General features: G+C 46.3%; 3 protein-coding genes across 3 annotated transcripts; 1 reads left to right on the top strand and 2 right to left on the bottom strand.

Annotated features, from left to right (window-relative positions):
* Positions 1–847: 847 nt before the first annotated feature.
* Positions 848–6,841, bottom strand: LOC100822223 (uncharacterized protein At4g15970). Its single transcript, XM_003567363.3, has 3 exons — positions 6,580–6,841; positions 1,665–2,027; positions 848–1,557 (listed from the first exon to the last, which is right to left on the bottom strand). Exons 1-3 carry the CDS (start codon positions 6,781–6,783, stop codon positions 1,051–1,053), a joined length of 1,074 nt encoding a protein of 357 aa, XP_003567411.3. The 5' UTR covers positions 6,784–6,841; the 3' UTR covers positions 848–1,050.
* Positions 6,842–9,418: 2,577 nt separating this feature from the next.
* Positions 9,419–9,793, top strand: LOC104583366 (rRNA 2'-O-methyltransferase fibrillarin-like). Its single transcript, XM_010235284.1, has one exon. The coding sequence runs from the start codon at positions 9,419–9,421 to the stop codon at positions 9,791–9,793; it is 375 nt and encodes a 124-aa protein (XP_010233586.1).
* Positions 9,794–11,916: 2,123 nt separating this feature from the next.
* On the bottom strand, positions 11,917–14,197 carry LOC100821916 (uncharacterized protein At4g15970). The gene is made up of 3 exons (XM_010235283.3): positions 13,829–14,197; positions 12,756–13,118; positions 11,917–12,673 (listed from the first exon to the last, which is right to left on the bottom strand). Exons 1-3 carry the CDS (start codon positions 14,057–14,059, stop codon positions 12,152–12,154), a joined length of 1,116 nt encoding a protein of 371 aa, XP_010233585.2. The 5' UTR covers positions 14,060–14,197; the 3' UTR covers positions 11,917–12,151.
* Positions 14,198–14,688: the final 491 nt, after the last annotated feature.

Below are 14,688 nucleotides of genomic sequence, written 5' to 3'. Positions count from 1 at the left end.
ATTTTCGGTCTTAACAAATTCTGGGGGTTTCGTATCCATGATGCAGAGGCTAGGAGCAAATGAAATCTTTCATTGTCTGAAAAAAAAATGCAGGGTTGTGGGAAATACTGTCATGCCAAAAGAAACATAGAGAAGGGTTAGACAAGTGTTTCAGTAACACCGTGCTGGTACCGCTACCGATTTCTGCTACTGCTAGAGCAACGTGCAGCGTTGGTCGTCGTGCTCATCAGCTCATGTACGTAACTCTGCAATGAGATCGAGAGTCCTGTCTCTCTCCATGGTTAATAATAAGCAGCTAAATTAGTTCCGATGCCGCCTTCCATGCGACAGTATACGTACGTACGTCTATTGAATTTGTAAACAGTTCCGGTGCGCACATGCCGCAACGAATCTAATACGTGCTAGCTACATTGACCACTTGTGTTAGAACAGGTCATATCTGTAATGTGACCAGTTTGATGGGCCGTGAAGAAACTCAGGGTAACTGCAATTCAGGTCTGGGCGTATATACAGCTGAACCATTCTGTTCCATTTCCCGTCTGTGCATTCATGGATCTGACAAAGAAAGGTCAATTGAGCTCAATGACAAGCTTGCTTGACAGGTGCTTCTCAACCCATTCCCCGGACAGTCGCATCCATTCAGAATCAAGATTCAAGACGCAATAACAGGTTTCCGAAAGCAACTACTCCCTCTGAAACTGCACAGTTACCTGCTGTCTCCGTCATCTGATCAAGCAATTAACAGCACCTCTAGAACTCTTCACATTCACAGCTACGGCATGCTAGCTGTTTCCGTTTTTCTTCGTCGATCTTAGCAACAATATATCCAGGGCCAAATGTCGGCATGTGCGTGGTTGTGATACATATATTATATATATACGGATGCAAGTCGTATCACAGTACATTAACAAGCGTACGTGTCAAATTTTCAAGAACTGAACCGCGTCGGTGTGCATTCATGCTTTGCTCAAGAACAGGTTTACAGTTAGTTACACACGCCATGGGCTTCAAATTCTGGCCGTCAGGGACGTGCAGCCCTTTCTCTAGTAGCTAGTGCCACCCCATGGACTTATAGCATCGGGCTGGGACGGTCCATTTGAGCTTCCCACCCATCTTCTTCCTCTCCTCCGGCGCAAGGCTTGTGTAATTCTTCCAAACAGCGGCCATGTCCATGAGGTCATGCACCTTGTTGTCAAGACCTTTGCAGCAGGCAGCGTGCATGGTGCAGGCGCTGCCCAGGTCGTTGTGGTACTCGCAGAAATTGCTGAAGTAGACCGTATCAAGGGGCTCGATCCGGACCTTGAGCTTCTCGACTAGCTCGTGCTTGATGTTGTAGAAGACGCCCTGGTCGTGGTCGCCCGGGAACCTAGTCCTCGCCGCCTGCCAGTACCGGAGAAGCTCCATGCTCCGGTTCGTCGCCTTCATGTAGTAGAACCCAGTGTTGACCCGGTTGTCCAGGGGAGCACGCGTTGCGGAGAAGCTATCGCAGGAGACACTCATGTCTGCATGCACAGTGATGTGCCGGAACGGATTGCGCAACACTATCATATCTGTATCCTATAAGTCATTTTAGACGGTGTCAATTTGAACTTAATTTCCGGAGTTCACAATGCTAGATTTGCTTTTTTTCTTATATTGATTATAAAGAGTGTGATTGTTCTTACGGTGAAGAGGAAGTTGTAGCCGAGTTCAAGGACGCGCCGCTGGAGAGAGAGCTTGGTCCAGACGAGATCGAGATACTCTTTGGACATGAACTGTGCAGCCGAGGTGAAATTATCGTTGGTCGCCCCAAGGAGATAGCAGTGGGGGTGCACAATATTGCAATGGCGGAAGCCGGCAGGGTCGAGGGCGACAACGAGGACGTGGTTGAGGAGGTGTTCCGTGTCCTCACCGTTCTTGAAGCTCTGACGGTAGAGATCCAACAGGGAGCCGTTCCGTGCCCAAGCCTCGTTCACCGACGTGATTATCACTGTCCGATCCTCCATGGCCACCCTCGCTAGTAGCCGGGCTAAGCCCGGAAACATTTCCTGTGTGCATAGTGGATTTTTAGAAACCCCTTCGATGTAAATGGGCCTCTAGTGGACTACCTTATGTTCACCTGCAACGATGGTAACTACTCCCTCCATCCCAAAATAATTGACGTGGATTTGTATAAGAATCTATATAAATTCATGTCAGTTATTTTGGGACGGAGAGAGTACAAAAAGTTGGAATATTCGCTCAAAAAAAGATTGGAATAAAATGGAAACAATTTTTGATTCATCTTGTTCTCATAAAGGACAACAAGCATAGAGGGACCATGCCTTGGCCCTAACGCACAAGATACAAACACCCAAGCAATCGAATGTTCTAACTTTTTCTTTATAAAAGGGAGGCAACTAGTATGAAATATGTTGACGTTCAAAAAGTCGTGAAAAAAAACAGAATATATTTCAACTACACACCCTACTCATATGTTATGTCACAGAAATTCAAATCTTGTTTTGATTTGTGCATCTAGAAACCGGAAAAAAAAAGACACAACATAAAACTATAGAGACCTCTTAGAATCTAAGATTGCATTTGGTATTGTGATGAGTTCTCACAATCTAGTCAGGGGAGGACCCAACCGGATGACTGGGTGCGAAGGGCCCACCCAGTAAATCTCTACTACTTATAAAGGCACCAACATATTCATCCCAACGTCCACCCCACTAAACGTACACGAAATACTAATAGTCCCACAATCAGACTCACTAAACACAGATTACTTGCTAAGTGTGTGCGCTTAGTGATTACCTGTTGAGGCTGAAATTCAACCCCGCAGGAAAATCTTTCAGCCCCCCACCCGAACCATTTTTTCTTCCTTCTCTCCTCACCCCAGCCATCCTCCAACGCGGCCTCCTCCTCCTCCCTCCCCTTGCGGCTGCCGACTCCTCCACACCCCCGCCTCCTCCTCCTCCTTCCTTCCCCTGCGGCCGGCCTCCTCCTTCTCCTCCCTTCCCCTGCCGCCGCCTCCACCCCCACGGCCCGCCTCTGACCCCGCCATACAGCCCGCCCCCACACCTCCTCCTCCTTCCCTTCCCCTGAAGCCGTCGCTGCCTCCTTCCTTTCCCCTGCGCCCGCCGCGGCCTCCTACCCCCGCGGCCCGCCTCTGCCCAGCCCCCCTCGTGCACGCCCCCTCCGCACCAAGCACCAGGGTCCAGGTATAATTCCGTCCCTGCACACTATGTGCTCATTGAAATGTATGTGTAAATTTTCTTACTGTCTCTACATGAGACGTGACTAATTATGTAAGTAGCTGATGTTGTCCTCCCAGAATCGTGCCGCCGCCGATTGCCAAACAAGATGAGGTGAAGCAGGGATAAGGAGAGACAAGCATGAACATAAGGACACACAATCCTAGGGGTACTCTTTGGAGAATTTCTGCTGAATGCTTCAATCGTGTTGTGACAGATGAGGTGAAGCAGGAAATGGCTAAATGTAAAAGTGACATGAATTCATATAGACTTTCTAGAGCTCGTTTCTGGAAGGAGGTTGAGGATTTGTACGAAACATTCCTTGTTGGATCTTGTGGCCGTGTGTTGTCATCAGATGTTCCTTCAGCTTGACTCTGTTACAGCAGATGAGAGCCTCGAGATGACTATCCTCACTGTTTGTGGAGACAGTGTTCTGGAACTGCAGAAGGATGCTTGTGTTGAGGTTCGCTCATAAAAAAGATGTATTTGCTTAGCTTTTGGTTGGCTTGGATGAGTTTTAAAAGAAAAACATGTCCTTTTAAATGCACAACTGTATTCATCTCACAGGTAGTCAAAATGTTTGTTCTCTTTCAGATATTGCAAAGACTTGTGAACTGTCTTGATCGATGTGCATTACGGACAGGATCCCTTCCTATTCAAACTGTTGGTCTTCTATCATTGCACTGCAGCAGATTTTCACTGGGCTGTTTGCAGATGATGTTTTCTCTATGCAGGGACACAACAATTTATCTTATTCATTCACTTGCATGCATTGTTTGCAATTGTGCTCCACAGTCCTTGCTTACGCCAGTTACCAAAGTGATTGTACATATAGAACGATATTGAGGGACTGCCCTGCTTCGAGGACTGCTACTCTACTTACATGGTTGAACAATATCATATTTGTAGATTATCATTTGCAGCTTTACTTTACACCACAGTGCTTCAATTAAGGTTGTGCTTGAGTGACAGTTGCTCTAGATAGGTGCTATACTGCTATTTCAATGTTCAACATAGGCCTTCTAATTCTATGCATCATGGAGCTCATGCCCGAGGACCTGGCCCCGCTGCTCGACCTCCACGATCACGACTTGAGAACAAAGATGGACCAGGTGGCCACATATTTTTGGGAGTGCTGTCAGCACGGAGAAAAGGTGTATGTAACTCACGTAAGTTTGCTACTGAAGAATCAATATAGATCTAAGCTCTGACTATATGCAGCCTTAAATCACCATTAGAAATGCTTTAGGATTTCTAAAAAAACCCGGGTGGAACCAATTAATATTATGAATGGGGTATGCTACGAAATCATACAATGAAACTCTACCAGCACTTGTATTAAAATAGCATATAAAGGAGAAAATGGTTTGTTTCATTTCTTCTCCTCTGTCTGTGATTCACTTATTCTTATTTTGGGACAAAATTATTTTATTTGTTTTGATGGTGGTTTCATATTGATAATTATGCAACTATAAGACAAGAATGACAACTATAAAACAACAAGCACATCACTCTAGATCGCTGAAAAAGATGAATTACATATAGGTAACTACAATATATATTGCCATATTGGAATGCACTTGGAGTTGAATTCCTTGTCATTTCAGTTACTTGATTGTTGACACTTTGCTGACAGAAAGTTATGCATGCCAGCTATACATGCAAGACTGTTTTTAAACTACCTAATTCCACAGTTGCTTTGTTCACTCAAAATGTTATTCTGTGTCATCTCAATTGATCCTCTTATTCTTCACCATCAGGTCACTCATTTTGGAAGCAGAGAAAGCTACAGATGCTCTTGAGACTGTTGCTGCAACAAACCCTTTTGCTCAAGCATCACTTATCGAAGCTAGAAAGCTTGTTACACAAGCAAGAATGTCGCTCTAGCGTGTTGGTGATGAACGGCCACCAGAAAATTGTGGTGAGCATACATCAGAGGACTCAGCTGTATCAGAACCGCACAACTATGACTCTGGGTTGTTTTGTGCCACAGAAATTCAATTAGCTCGGCCGTAGCATTGTGAAATCATGTGTTGATTTTGCTATGTATCTGCCGCAGAATTATTATTTTTAGTTTTGCTGGATGAGGCGATAGCTGACCAGTATGGTTGTTTTTTTTATCCTGGAAATCAATCCATACAAAATGTTTTTGGAACTCATGCTATTAAGTACACTTTTGGTGTTTAGAGTTGGTGTAAAATGTTTCTGGCTCACATTGGCATATTTCTTTGCAGGAATATGGATGGGTTAAACAAGAGATGACATAGGTGTTTGTTTCTGGTACTGATATAAATGGTTAGGAGATTTAGACATCTAATAACTGAAAATATCGTTGTACTAGGATATGTTATTGGCAATGGTGGGTTGGGAATTTGAAATGCTTGTCATTGTTTCCCATCCTGAGTCAAGCAGGACAGACTACTTACTTTTAAAATGTGGTCCTACTGGAGTACAATCGTAGTTTGAGCGGAGCGTAATTCAGGGTTTGGGTTCAGGTTATGCAACTTCTTGAAAATTCGGCTGTAAACCTTAACCATGTATCCTTGTTGGTTCAGATTTGATGATTTTGAATATTGTTTATGTTCGAATGTGATTGATTCGACTCAATGTGTTAGGGTGTATGTTAGTCATGATGGTTCAGATTTGATGATATTATCAAGAAAATGTGGGCAATTTTGGAGGCCCAACTTTAGCATCTTGACTTAAAAATAAGATCGACAAATTTTTTTGTAGAAAGACAAGCCATCATATAAAAAAAAAGGTACTCCCTCCGATCCATATGTGTTGTAGATTTTATACTAACTTAAGCAAAAAATTGTACTAAATCTGAGATACTTTGAATCGGAGGGAGTAGAAATCAAGTTGTCACGTATTGTGCAGACGTGCGTTGCATGTGCAAACTCACTAGTTTTAAAAATTCTTGTAACAAGTAAAGATTAAAAAAAATAAAAAAAAATAGTCGCAATGCATTTGTCCCACCAAATATTGAAAATACAATGATTCGTCTCATCCAATATTGAAAATCTTTGTCCGCCACCGAGTCTAGTTTACTCCACTGATTCTCAGCAACCTCAAACTATTTTACTGTTTGGCTAACTACTTCTTCTTATTTCGTGTCTATGTTCGACAATATATTATAATATAGGAATTGTCTATTTATCCGTCGTCTAAGAAAGAGTTATTTCTCAGTAAACAATCATAGCCATCCAATCGAAAATGATAAAACTAACGAATTTCCCAAGCCTGGGTTGTGCTAGGCATATAATTGGAGCAAGAGTGAAGTAAAAAAATGAGCACGTAGGTAGCATGCATGCATGCCTGCCTTCTTTGTAACTGCTCATACGGCCGGAGAAGTACTTACCTCTTTGTCTTGTGCAGGAGGGGCCTCCTTGGGGTGAGACGGCCGCGGCAGATCACCGTTATGGTTCCCCCAGCTGGAGACGATGGACAGCTGCTCGCCCACACGGTCGGACGCCAGGAAGAACAAGAGCATCGTGGGCAGAGCTGCCCCCATGAGGAACCATGCGGCGTTGTAGCGGCAATTCGGCTCCTTCAGGAACCCCATCTCCGACTCCGAACAGAGCAAGACGAAGGCAGTACTGACGCGTACTGTCGATCGGCCGTTGCATGTAGATATATATCGAGAACGAAAGCTCCATCCATTGGCCAATTAATTCAACCCTTGTAGCGTGATTCGAATGCGTGATCACTGTTAAACAAACTCTCATGCATGCATGCTAGCCTACGCCACGGTTTGACGCAGAGTAATTAATTTTTCCGCCGCGGTGACCAAGTTACAAAAACAAGCAACTAGCTCAGCTTCCTTGCCAGCTTTGAGTGTTGATACGGGGTTGTGATCCTACTGTATATAATTTGAGTATTGGCAAGTGGACTGATGGAAAGACATTTTCGGTAAAACCATCGGCATGTGATCCCTCTGTCTGGAAATAAGTGAATTAAATTTGTATAGCATCGGAAAGTGTTAATGAGCTACTCTAGGGGATTATCTTGTCACATATCGCAAGAAACTTGTATCCGCTCTCTGTCGGATGTGTATGCTTTACCGATTGTTTCTCCCCTAAATAACCCTTGGTTCGCAATGTGGCGCAAGCTCATTTTACTATACCTTGTCGACGTAGTTAGACAAATCATAGAGCAACCCTTTTTTGGGTGTCTATTTCTCAGTCGTCTAAAAAATAGTTATTTCTTAATCGACAATTACATCCATCCAATGAAGATTTTCTTATCCATCGAGACCACATTAATCTTACACTGATCTCGACGATTGAATCAAAAGGTTGTTATCATCAACTAGAAAATATTTATTTCTCAGTCGCCTAAGAAATAGCAAAACCGTTTTTTTTTCCGTCCATGCATCTTAACAACCTTAACAACAATTTCTGGAGAGCTCCGGATTTCATGCATGCCTGTGTAGATTAAGTTCATGGGAATTGCTAAGTTCATACACCTCAGATGGCGTGCACTCCTAATTATAGTGCCTCTTTCCGAAGTTGCAAGTTTGGAACGCCTCGATCGACAATCCATTGCGTGATTCGGCAAAAAGGTAGGACTGGACAAAACCTCTGGTAGCCTGTGCTACGGGTTGACGGGGAACGTACGTCGGCGTGTGCACAGACTTTAGCCGAGCTTGCCTTTGGGTGAGTTGAAATTGATACCGGAGTGTGCGGTCTTACATTCTTGCTCCCTCTTTTTTTTTCTTTTTCGAGAGCCTTCCTGTTTAGATATTTATGGAAGATACTGTCCCCGTTGCATGCATGCATGTGCACCGGTTGAAATTAAGTACACCTGTCCTGAAACGATTAGCCAACGCTTAATTGCGTAATTAGCCCAAAGCTACGGTTAACTCCTGCTAGCTTACTCCACGGTTCGACGCGTTGCACTATAGTCGACACCAATTACTCATTTACTCCTCCAAATAATAAAATTTTCTCCTGGGGTGACATCCGAACCTGTGATGACTTAATGTGAAGTTACAGACCAGACACACCTCCGCAACATATGACTCCGACGTGACGCAATTACATGATGTGTATAGAAGAAACAAATCACAACACTGATGGGGATAACACCTTCCAAACCACCCGCTCCACATGCCCACACGCCGTCAAAATCACATCTTTGCCCGCAGGTCGCAGTAACATGCTCATCATGGTACAGGAGTACATAACCTACGGCAGAGATGATAATTTCTTTTCTGTATTTTTTTTGAGAATCATTTCTTTTCTGTTATATAATCCGATCAATTGGTTTCTATCAATCAACAGCTGGAAAAAAAAAGGTTAATCAATTGATTGGTACGTATGGGCCGTAGCTTGCCTATGTTGGCCTTTCTGAAACTACACCAGAGTTGTGAGCAAAAGAGTAAGAGGCTCGTCATGGGCCCATGGACCATAGCCCGTCTGCAGAGTCCGGCGCCTGCCAAGCTTCGATGGATTGGACTCGGAGGTTCAATTAATTGGCAAGTGTTTGCAATGCATACGAGTAACCGGTTGTAATCAGGCTGGAATTAATTGCTTTCCTAGTTAATGTGTTCAGTCCTTGATGCATACGAGTTGGTTTCAGTGGTCTACTCTGACTCCAAGTAGGTTTAGTTGCCTAAGCGATAAATAAATAAAGAAACAAGACACGCACTGTTTTTTACGCCAGGCTTATCATGTGGGGCCCGTTGTACTTTTGACAGTTTTTTTTACATGTAGTCCGTTGTAAGTATTTTTTTTAATCAAAGAAAAACCATACGGTCGGAAAAAAAGTTTGAAAGTCTGTCCGGGTTAACGGGTCGGGTCGGTTTGCGTCTGACGTGGCAACTTACGGCGGCCCCCACATGCAATTAAAACGGTCAAAACAGCTTAACAGTAAATTTCAGAAAACCACGTGTTTTGAGGCTAGGTTTTCGCGGAGACACAAGTTTTGCGGTTTGCAACAGAAAACCACATGTTTTGTGGCTGATTTTTTCACAAACCCAAATGAGCTGGATTACGCACTTTGACAGCAAAACTGACAGATATGGCCCACAAGTAAGTCGCCACGTCAGAAGATCTCTCTTTTTCCCAACCCCTCGTCTTAGTTTGTATTTGCACCCAACTCCAAATCACATCTCAAAAAACAAAAAAAAACAAAAAAAAGTTACCCAAGAACCCGATGGCAGCATCGGGGCAGAGGGTCGGGTCGCCGGCGGCGGGATGGGGCAGCCGGATGCGGTGTGGGGCTGGCCGGTCGTCGGCGATGGGCGGGGGCAGGCGGAGGCGGCCCGGGGCTGGGGCGAGTCGCCGCCGGAGGGCGGGGGCGGGGCGCCGGCGGCGGGCTGGGACGACAAGCGGGGGCGGAGCAAGGCAGGGGTGCGGGCAGGCGGAGGCGGCGCCGGTCGCGGGGCAGGGGCGCGGGGCGTGGGCAGGCGAGGGCGGCACCGGCCACGGGGCAGGAGCACTGGGTGGGGGTGCGGGGCGGAGGCGGCGCCGGGCAGGTCGCCGGCTGCGGGCAAGGTAGAGAGTGCTGGTGGGGAGAAGGAGGAGGAGGGAGAAGTTCGTGAATACAGCGAAGGCAAGGGGGCTGTGTGAAGAAATGAGATGGACAAAATTGCCAACCTGGCGACTTACATGTGGGCCATATCTGTCGGTTTTGCTGTCAAAGTGCCTAATCCGGGTCATTTGAATTTTCTAAAAGAAATTAGTCCCAAAACCTGTGGTTTTCTCTTGCAAACCACAAAACCTGTGTATCCGTGAAATCCTAACATCAAAAGGTGTGGTTTTCTGAAATTAACTCACAGTTTAAACATCAGTTTTTGATAAGTTGAAACAATTAATCCCAACATGCGTGGTTTTGCGAGCAAATTAAAAAAAAATGGGTTTCGTGAGAAGCCGGCCACAAGAACTGTGGTTAATTGAAATTCACTAAAAAAAAAAAGTCCGGAGATGGAGAAGCTTGGAACTATTCGTTTGTAACATTGTAATCAGGTTAGGATTGGATATTTTTCCTAATTCGTAAGTCGTAACATGTTAGGTCTCTCAAATCTCAATGTAGTACGTCCTCTAATGTGCCTCTCCGGTCGAGTAGGAGAAGAGATAAAATAAACAAGGGTTAAACAAGGCAACAAGGCATATACACGAGTGCTTTTTTACCCAAGTTTTGTGACCGTGCTAGCTTCTAGCTAAGTTATCACGCCTGCGTATTTCGAAGCCTGATCCATCTAGGAGAAACCCAGCAGATCACGCCATGGGCGACGCCATCCGTGCCCAACCAAGCAGCGTGTTCTGGGCCGGCTTGGGGCGCGACGGCCAGCAGACCTCGTCGGCAGGGGCTGACATGGACAACATCTCGCTCGACAAGAACCCCGTGGTCGACGAAGCGCTACGAGACATCCTCAAGGACCTCGACGCCTCACCCGTGCGCATCTACGGCAAGAAGCTGTGGGTAACGGACAGAGACCTCTGCCAGCACCGGCTGCTCATCTCATGCAGGAGCTGGCAAGCCAAACACGGCCTGCCGTGCCTGTTGGACGAGATCCTGACCGAGGAAGAGAAATCTCGAATGCCAACGAAAGACGGCTTCCAAATACGGGCATACGACCGCCACGGCAAGCCCTACAATCTCCGCTGCAAGAAGTTTGGCCGGGCCACCTACCGGCTCTTCGCCGGCTGGGGCTCATTCCTCAAGGACAACGGCCTTGGAGCGACGAAAGGCGACGCGGCTGGCGGGGAACACGTCATGGTCGAGTTGTGGGCGTTCCGTTCGCCCAGGCTTGATTTGGGCGTCGAGAACCAGCCGTGCGGCCAGCTTGGGCTGGTGATGGTGCACTACCGCCAAGGCGACGCTCCACATGCCGACGCTGTCATTGCCGAGATTTTGGCGGAGGAGAACGGAGCACCGGCTGAGATTTTGGCGGGGGAGAACGGAGCTGTACCGGCGGCCGTTGCCGAGATTTTGGCAGAGGAGAGCGGAGCACTGGCAGTAATGCCGGCGCCGGCGGCCACGGAGGATGCCAATGTCTATAATGAGGACGCTGTGCCCGTCTTGGAGAATGCCGTTGTCGATGCTCGTGAGAACCCGGCCTTGGCCGTAATGGTGAGAGATGGTGCTGACCCGGTCGTGCTATGGGCTGCAGGAGTGCTGGTAATGATGCGTCATGATAAGAACGTGATAAGCCCTACAACCTCTGCGTCAAGTGGCAACGAGGAGAAGGAGGAAGAAGAGAAGTGATACAAAAGAGATAGTGTTGTCCCTTCTTTCATCTAAATCGTTGGATACTATTGGTGAAGGACCGTAGAAATTTGTGAATGCATAATGAGCTTTATTATAATTCTGTCGATTCGGTTGCCGCCGAAATTGGTTTCTCCATACTACATATCTACACCGTCCATTGCTTGGAGATTCATGTTATACTTTTATAATATGCATCTTCATTTTTTTCTCCACTTTCTCGTATTGCAGTCCCAGAATTCCTGCATACTACACACTCAGAATCTCTTTGCCAATTTGGTTCTTCAACGCTCTCTTCTTTTCTGAACATATGAAGTTTCTTACGATTGGAATTTATACATCCAAGATCCTATAAAGTCATACATTTCAGATGATATGCTATAAAATAAGCGTTTCAGAATATTAGGAACGGAATTTTAGCTGTGTTCAAGTGAAAAGCAAATTGTCAACAACTAAGTAGAGTTAGCATGTCCTTCCGCGGATCTTAACAACTACTACTTGTTTATTTATTTGGAAGTGTAACAGAGTAACAATTTATTCTAAGCCGATACACGGTATATGCATGCCTATGTGTGTTAAGTTCATGAAAATTTCTTAGTGCATACCTCACGTGGACACACGGTGGGTCGATCATATACATTACAAGCATACGCTGCTGTCAAATTGTCAACAAAACCGACATATGCCATTGCTTAATTTGCTTAGATCTCTTTGGGGCATCAAGGGTGAACAGGTTTACGCCAGTTGATCGACTTCCTGCAGCGCACGGGGACTGTCCACGTGAGGTTCCCACTCATCTTCTTCCGCTCGTCCAGCGTCATGCTCATGTACCTCTTCCAGTCGGCTGCCACGTCCATGAGATCGTGCACCTTGTTGTCCACGCCGATACAGCAGTCGGCGTGCATGGTGCTGATCTTCTCAAAGTCATCGTGGTACTCACAAAACCCGCCGAAGTAGGACGTGTCGAGGGGCTCGATCCGGACCTTGAGCTTCTCCACGAGCTCGTGCTTGATATTGCCAAAGACGGTCTGGTCGTGGGCGCCCGGGGTCCTTGACCTTGCCGCCTGCCAGTACCGGAGCATCTCCACGGTCCGGTTCGTCGACTTCACGTAGTAGAGCCCCGTGTTGATTGGGTTGTCCAGCGGAGCGCGCGCGATGGAGAAATCGTCGGAGGAGACGCTCATGTCCGCGTGCAACGTGATGCGCCGGAACGGGTTCCGAAACAGTAGCATATCGGCATCCTACAAGCGATTCGTTAACTTTCTTGGAGTGTTGGAATATCCATTGTTAGCAACTAGGAGTAATTTGTGGGCTGGTTCTTACGGTGAATAGGAAGTTGTAGCCGAGCTCCAGGATGCGCTGCTGGAGGGAAAGCTTGGTCCAGACGATCTCAAGATACTCTTTAGACATGAACCTTGTGGCCGAGGTGAGGTTCACAGTCTTCACTTCGAGGAGGTAGCAGTGGGGGTGGACGACGTTGCAACGGTGGAAGCCCGCGGGGTCAAGGGCGATCACGAGGACATGTGCGAGGAGGTGCTCCGTGTCCTCGCCGTTCTTAAAGCTCTCACGGTAGAGGTCTAGCAGGGAGCCGGGCTGCGTCCACGCCTCGTTGACCGATGTGATGATCACTGTGCGGTCGTCCATGGCCACCCTCGGTAGCAGCTGAGTTAGGCCTGGAAATTTCTCCTGCGGACGGAATGGGATTAGTTACAAATCCTTGAATGGAGGTGGAATAATCAACTTTTCTTTAAAAAAATATCATGGAGTAAAGTGTTTTTTTATTGAATAATCTAGTGTTTTGAGTATTTACCGTGGGCTTTGTGAAGCCTGGTAAAGTACAAGGATGTCAAAGTACAATAGAACGGGCACATCAACCTCGAAACCTTAGATTCTTTTTTTTAGCGAAACCTGGAAACCTTAGATGATGAGTTCATCTTGTTGTCATAAAGGCCCATCTGAGTGTATATAACGGCCTTTCAAAAGAATTAATGTGCCTTTCAAAAGAGCTCAGCATTAAGCAAAGTCTTCTCCTGTCCAGTCTGGGTTTAATCCTCCTCCCACTAGTACATTTTTGGTTAATGATGTAACTGTGATTGTGAGTTATTAAAAATTATTTCTCTGTCAAAGTAAAAAAAAATGAAGGAAAAGAAGACAATTAATGGCTAGTCAACGCCGTCACCGATCGGTTGAGACGACTTCAAAGTTCGTAGGCTAGCTAGCTAGTTCTTCTCTCAGCATATACACGAACGAACTATACAACCTGAAAATTCTCAGTCGCCAACTCACAACGATCGAGTAAACAAAACTGGATATGTGCTAAATGAGCGCGTACTACGTACGTATCGCCTGAACATAGCATGCACACGCATATTCAGACATTCTTTATTACGGAGTACCTCTTGTTCTTGCGCATAGGCGGCGTCCGGAGACAGCGGCGGCAGATCCCCGCCGGCGCCGTTACCGTACTTCCCCCAGCTGCCGGAGACGATGGACAGCTGCTCGCCCACACGGTCGGAAGCCAGGACGAAGAGCAGGACCGTGGGGAGAGCTGCCCCCAGCAAGAACCACACCACGCTGTGGTTGCTGATCGGCTTCAGGCTGATCCCCTCCTTCCCCAACCCGGCCATCGAGCAAGAAACGCAGGCAGGAAGACAGACAAACTAGTACTGTATGCTTGAACTGTTGGATCCGTTGAAACACGGGCCTATGTATGTAAGTTTTCTGCTCGCCAATAAGACGACCCCTGCTAGCTTACGCTACTCGCGGTTTGACGCGGCAGCCTAGCTACGTACGCACGTCTGCCATACGTGGCACGGGTTTATTACTCCGAGGTCCTAGGTTGCATGCCTTTGAGTGCTGATACGGGTACGTACACGGTCATACACTGCCCCCCGAGATGCCGGCAGCTTTGACCAGCGTGCGCGTATCCAGGAAAATCAATTTTTATAGCAAAAAAAGAAAGAGATGCCACTTTGTTACCGTACTTTGTGGTGGGTATTTAGATCGATGCACAAGAGAAAATGGGATCGAAATGAGAATTTGAGATGCACAAATTAAATGGCAAGAGACTTTTTTGCTTACTGTAACATGTAGTCAAGTACTACTTGTCAAGATGTATACACCCATGTTATGATAGTGTGTACTAGTTTTGAATTTTCAGATGCTTAATTAGTTCTAAAAAAATAGGCTTTTTTTTGCTTAATTAGTTGTATCAACGCGGTCAAAAGTTTCCAGCCTGGACACTTGCAATCAGGGT

This window comes from Brachypodium distachyon, chromosome 2 (assembly GCF_000005505.3).
Source record: "Brachypodium distachyon strain Bd21 chromosome 2, Brachypodium_distachyon_v3.0, whole genome shotgun sequence".
In the NCBI taxonomy this organism is placed as follows: domain Eukaryota; kingdom Viridiplantae; phylum Streptophyta; class Magnoliopsida; order Poales; family Poaceae; genus Brachypodium; species Brachypodium distachyon.
This window is presented reverse-complemented; position numbering and strand designations above follow the sequence as displayed.

Coding starts and splice junctions, on each gene's coding strand:
- LOC104583366 (XM_010235284.1), top strand. CDS start 9,419: ATGGGGCAGCCGGATGCGGTGTGGGGCTGGCCGGTCGTCGGCGATGGG.
- LOC100821916 (XM_010235283.3), bottom strand. CDS start 14,059: ATGGCCGGGTTGGGGAAGGAGGGGATCAGCCTGAAGCCGATCAGCAAC. Junction 13,119..13,828: donor CCTATGCGCAAGAACAAGAG/GTACTCCGTAAT, acceptor TTCCGTCCGCAG/GAGAAATTTCCAGGCCTAAC. Junction 12,674..12,755: donor GCTACAACTTCCTATTCACC/GTAAGAACCAGC, acceptor AATCGCTTGTAG/GATGCCGATATGCTACTGTT.
- LOC100822223 (XM_003567363.3), bottom strand. CDS start 6,783: ATGGGGTTCCTGAAGGAGCCGAATTGCCGCTACAACGCCGCATGGTTC. Junction 2,028..6,579: donor CTCCTGCACAAGACAAAGAG/GTAAGTACTTCT, acceptor CTATGCACACAG/GAAATGTTTCCGGGCTTAGC. Junction 1,558..1,664: donor GCTACAACTTCCTCTTCACC/GTAAGAACAATC, acceptor AATGACTTATAG/GATACAGATATGATAGTGTT.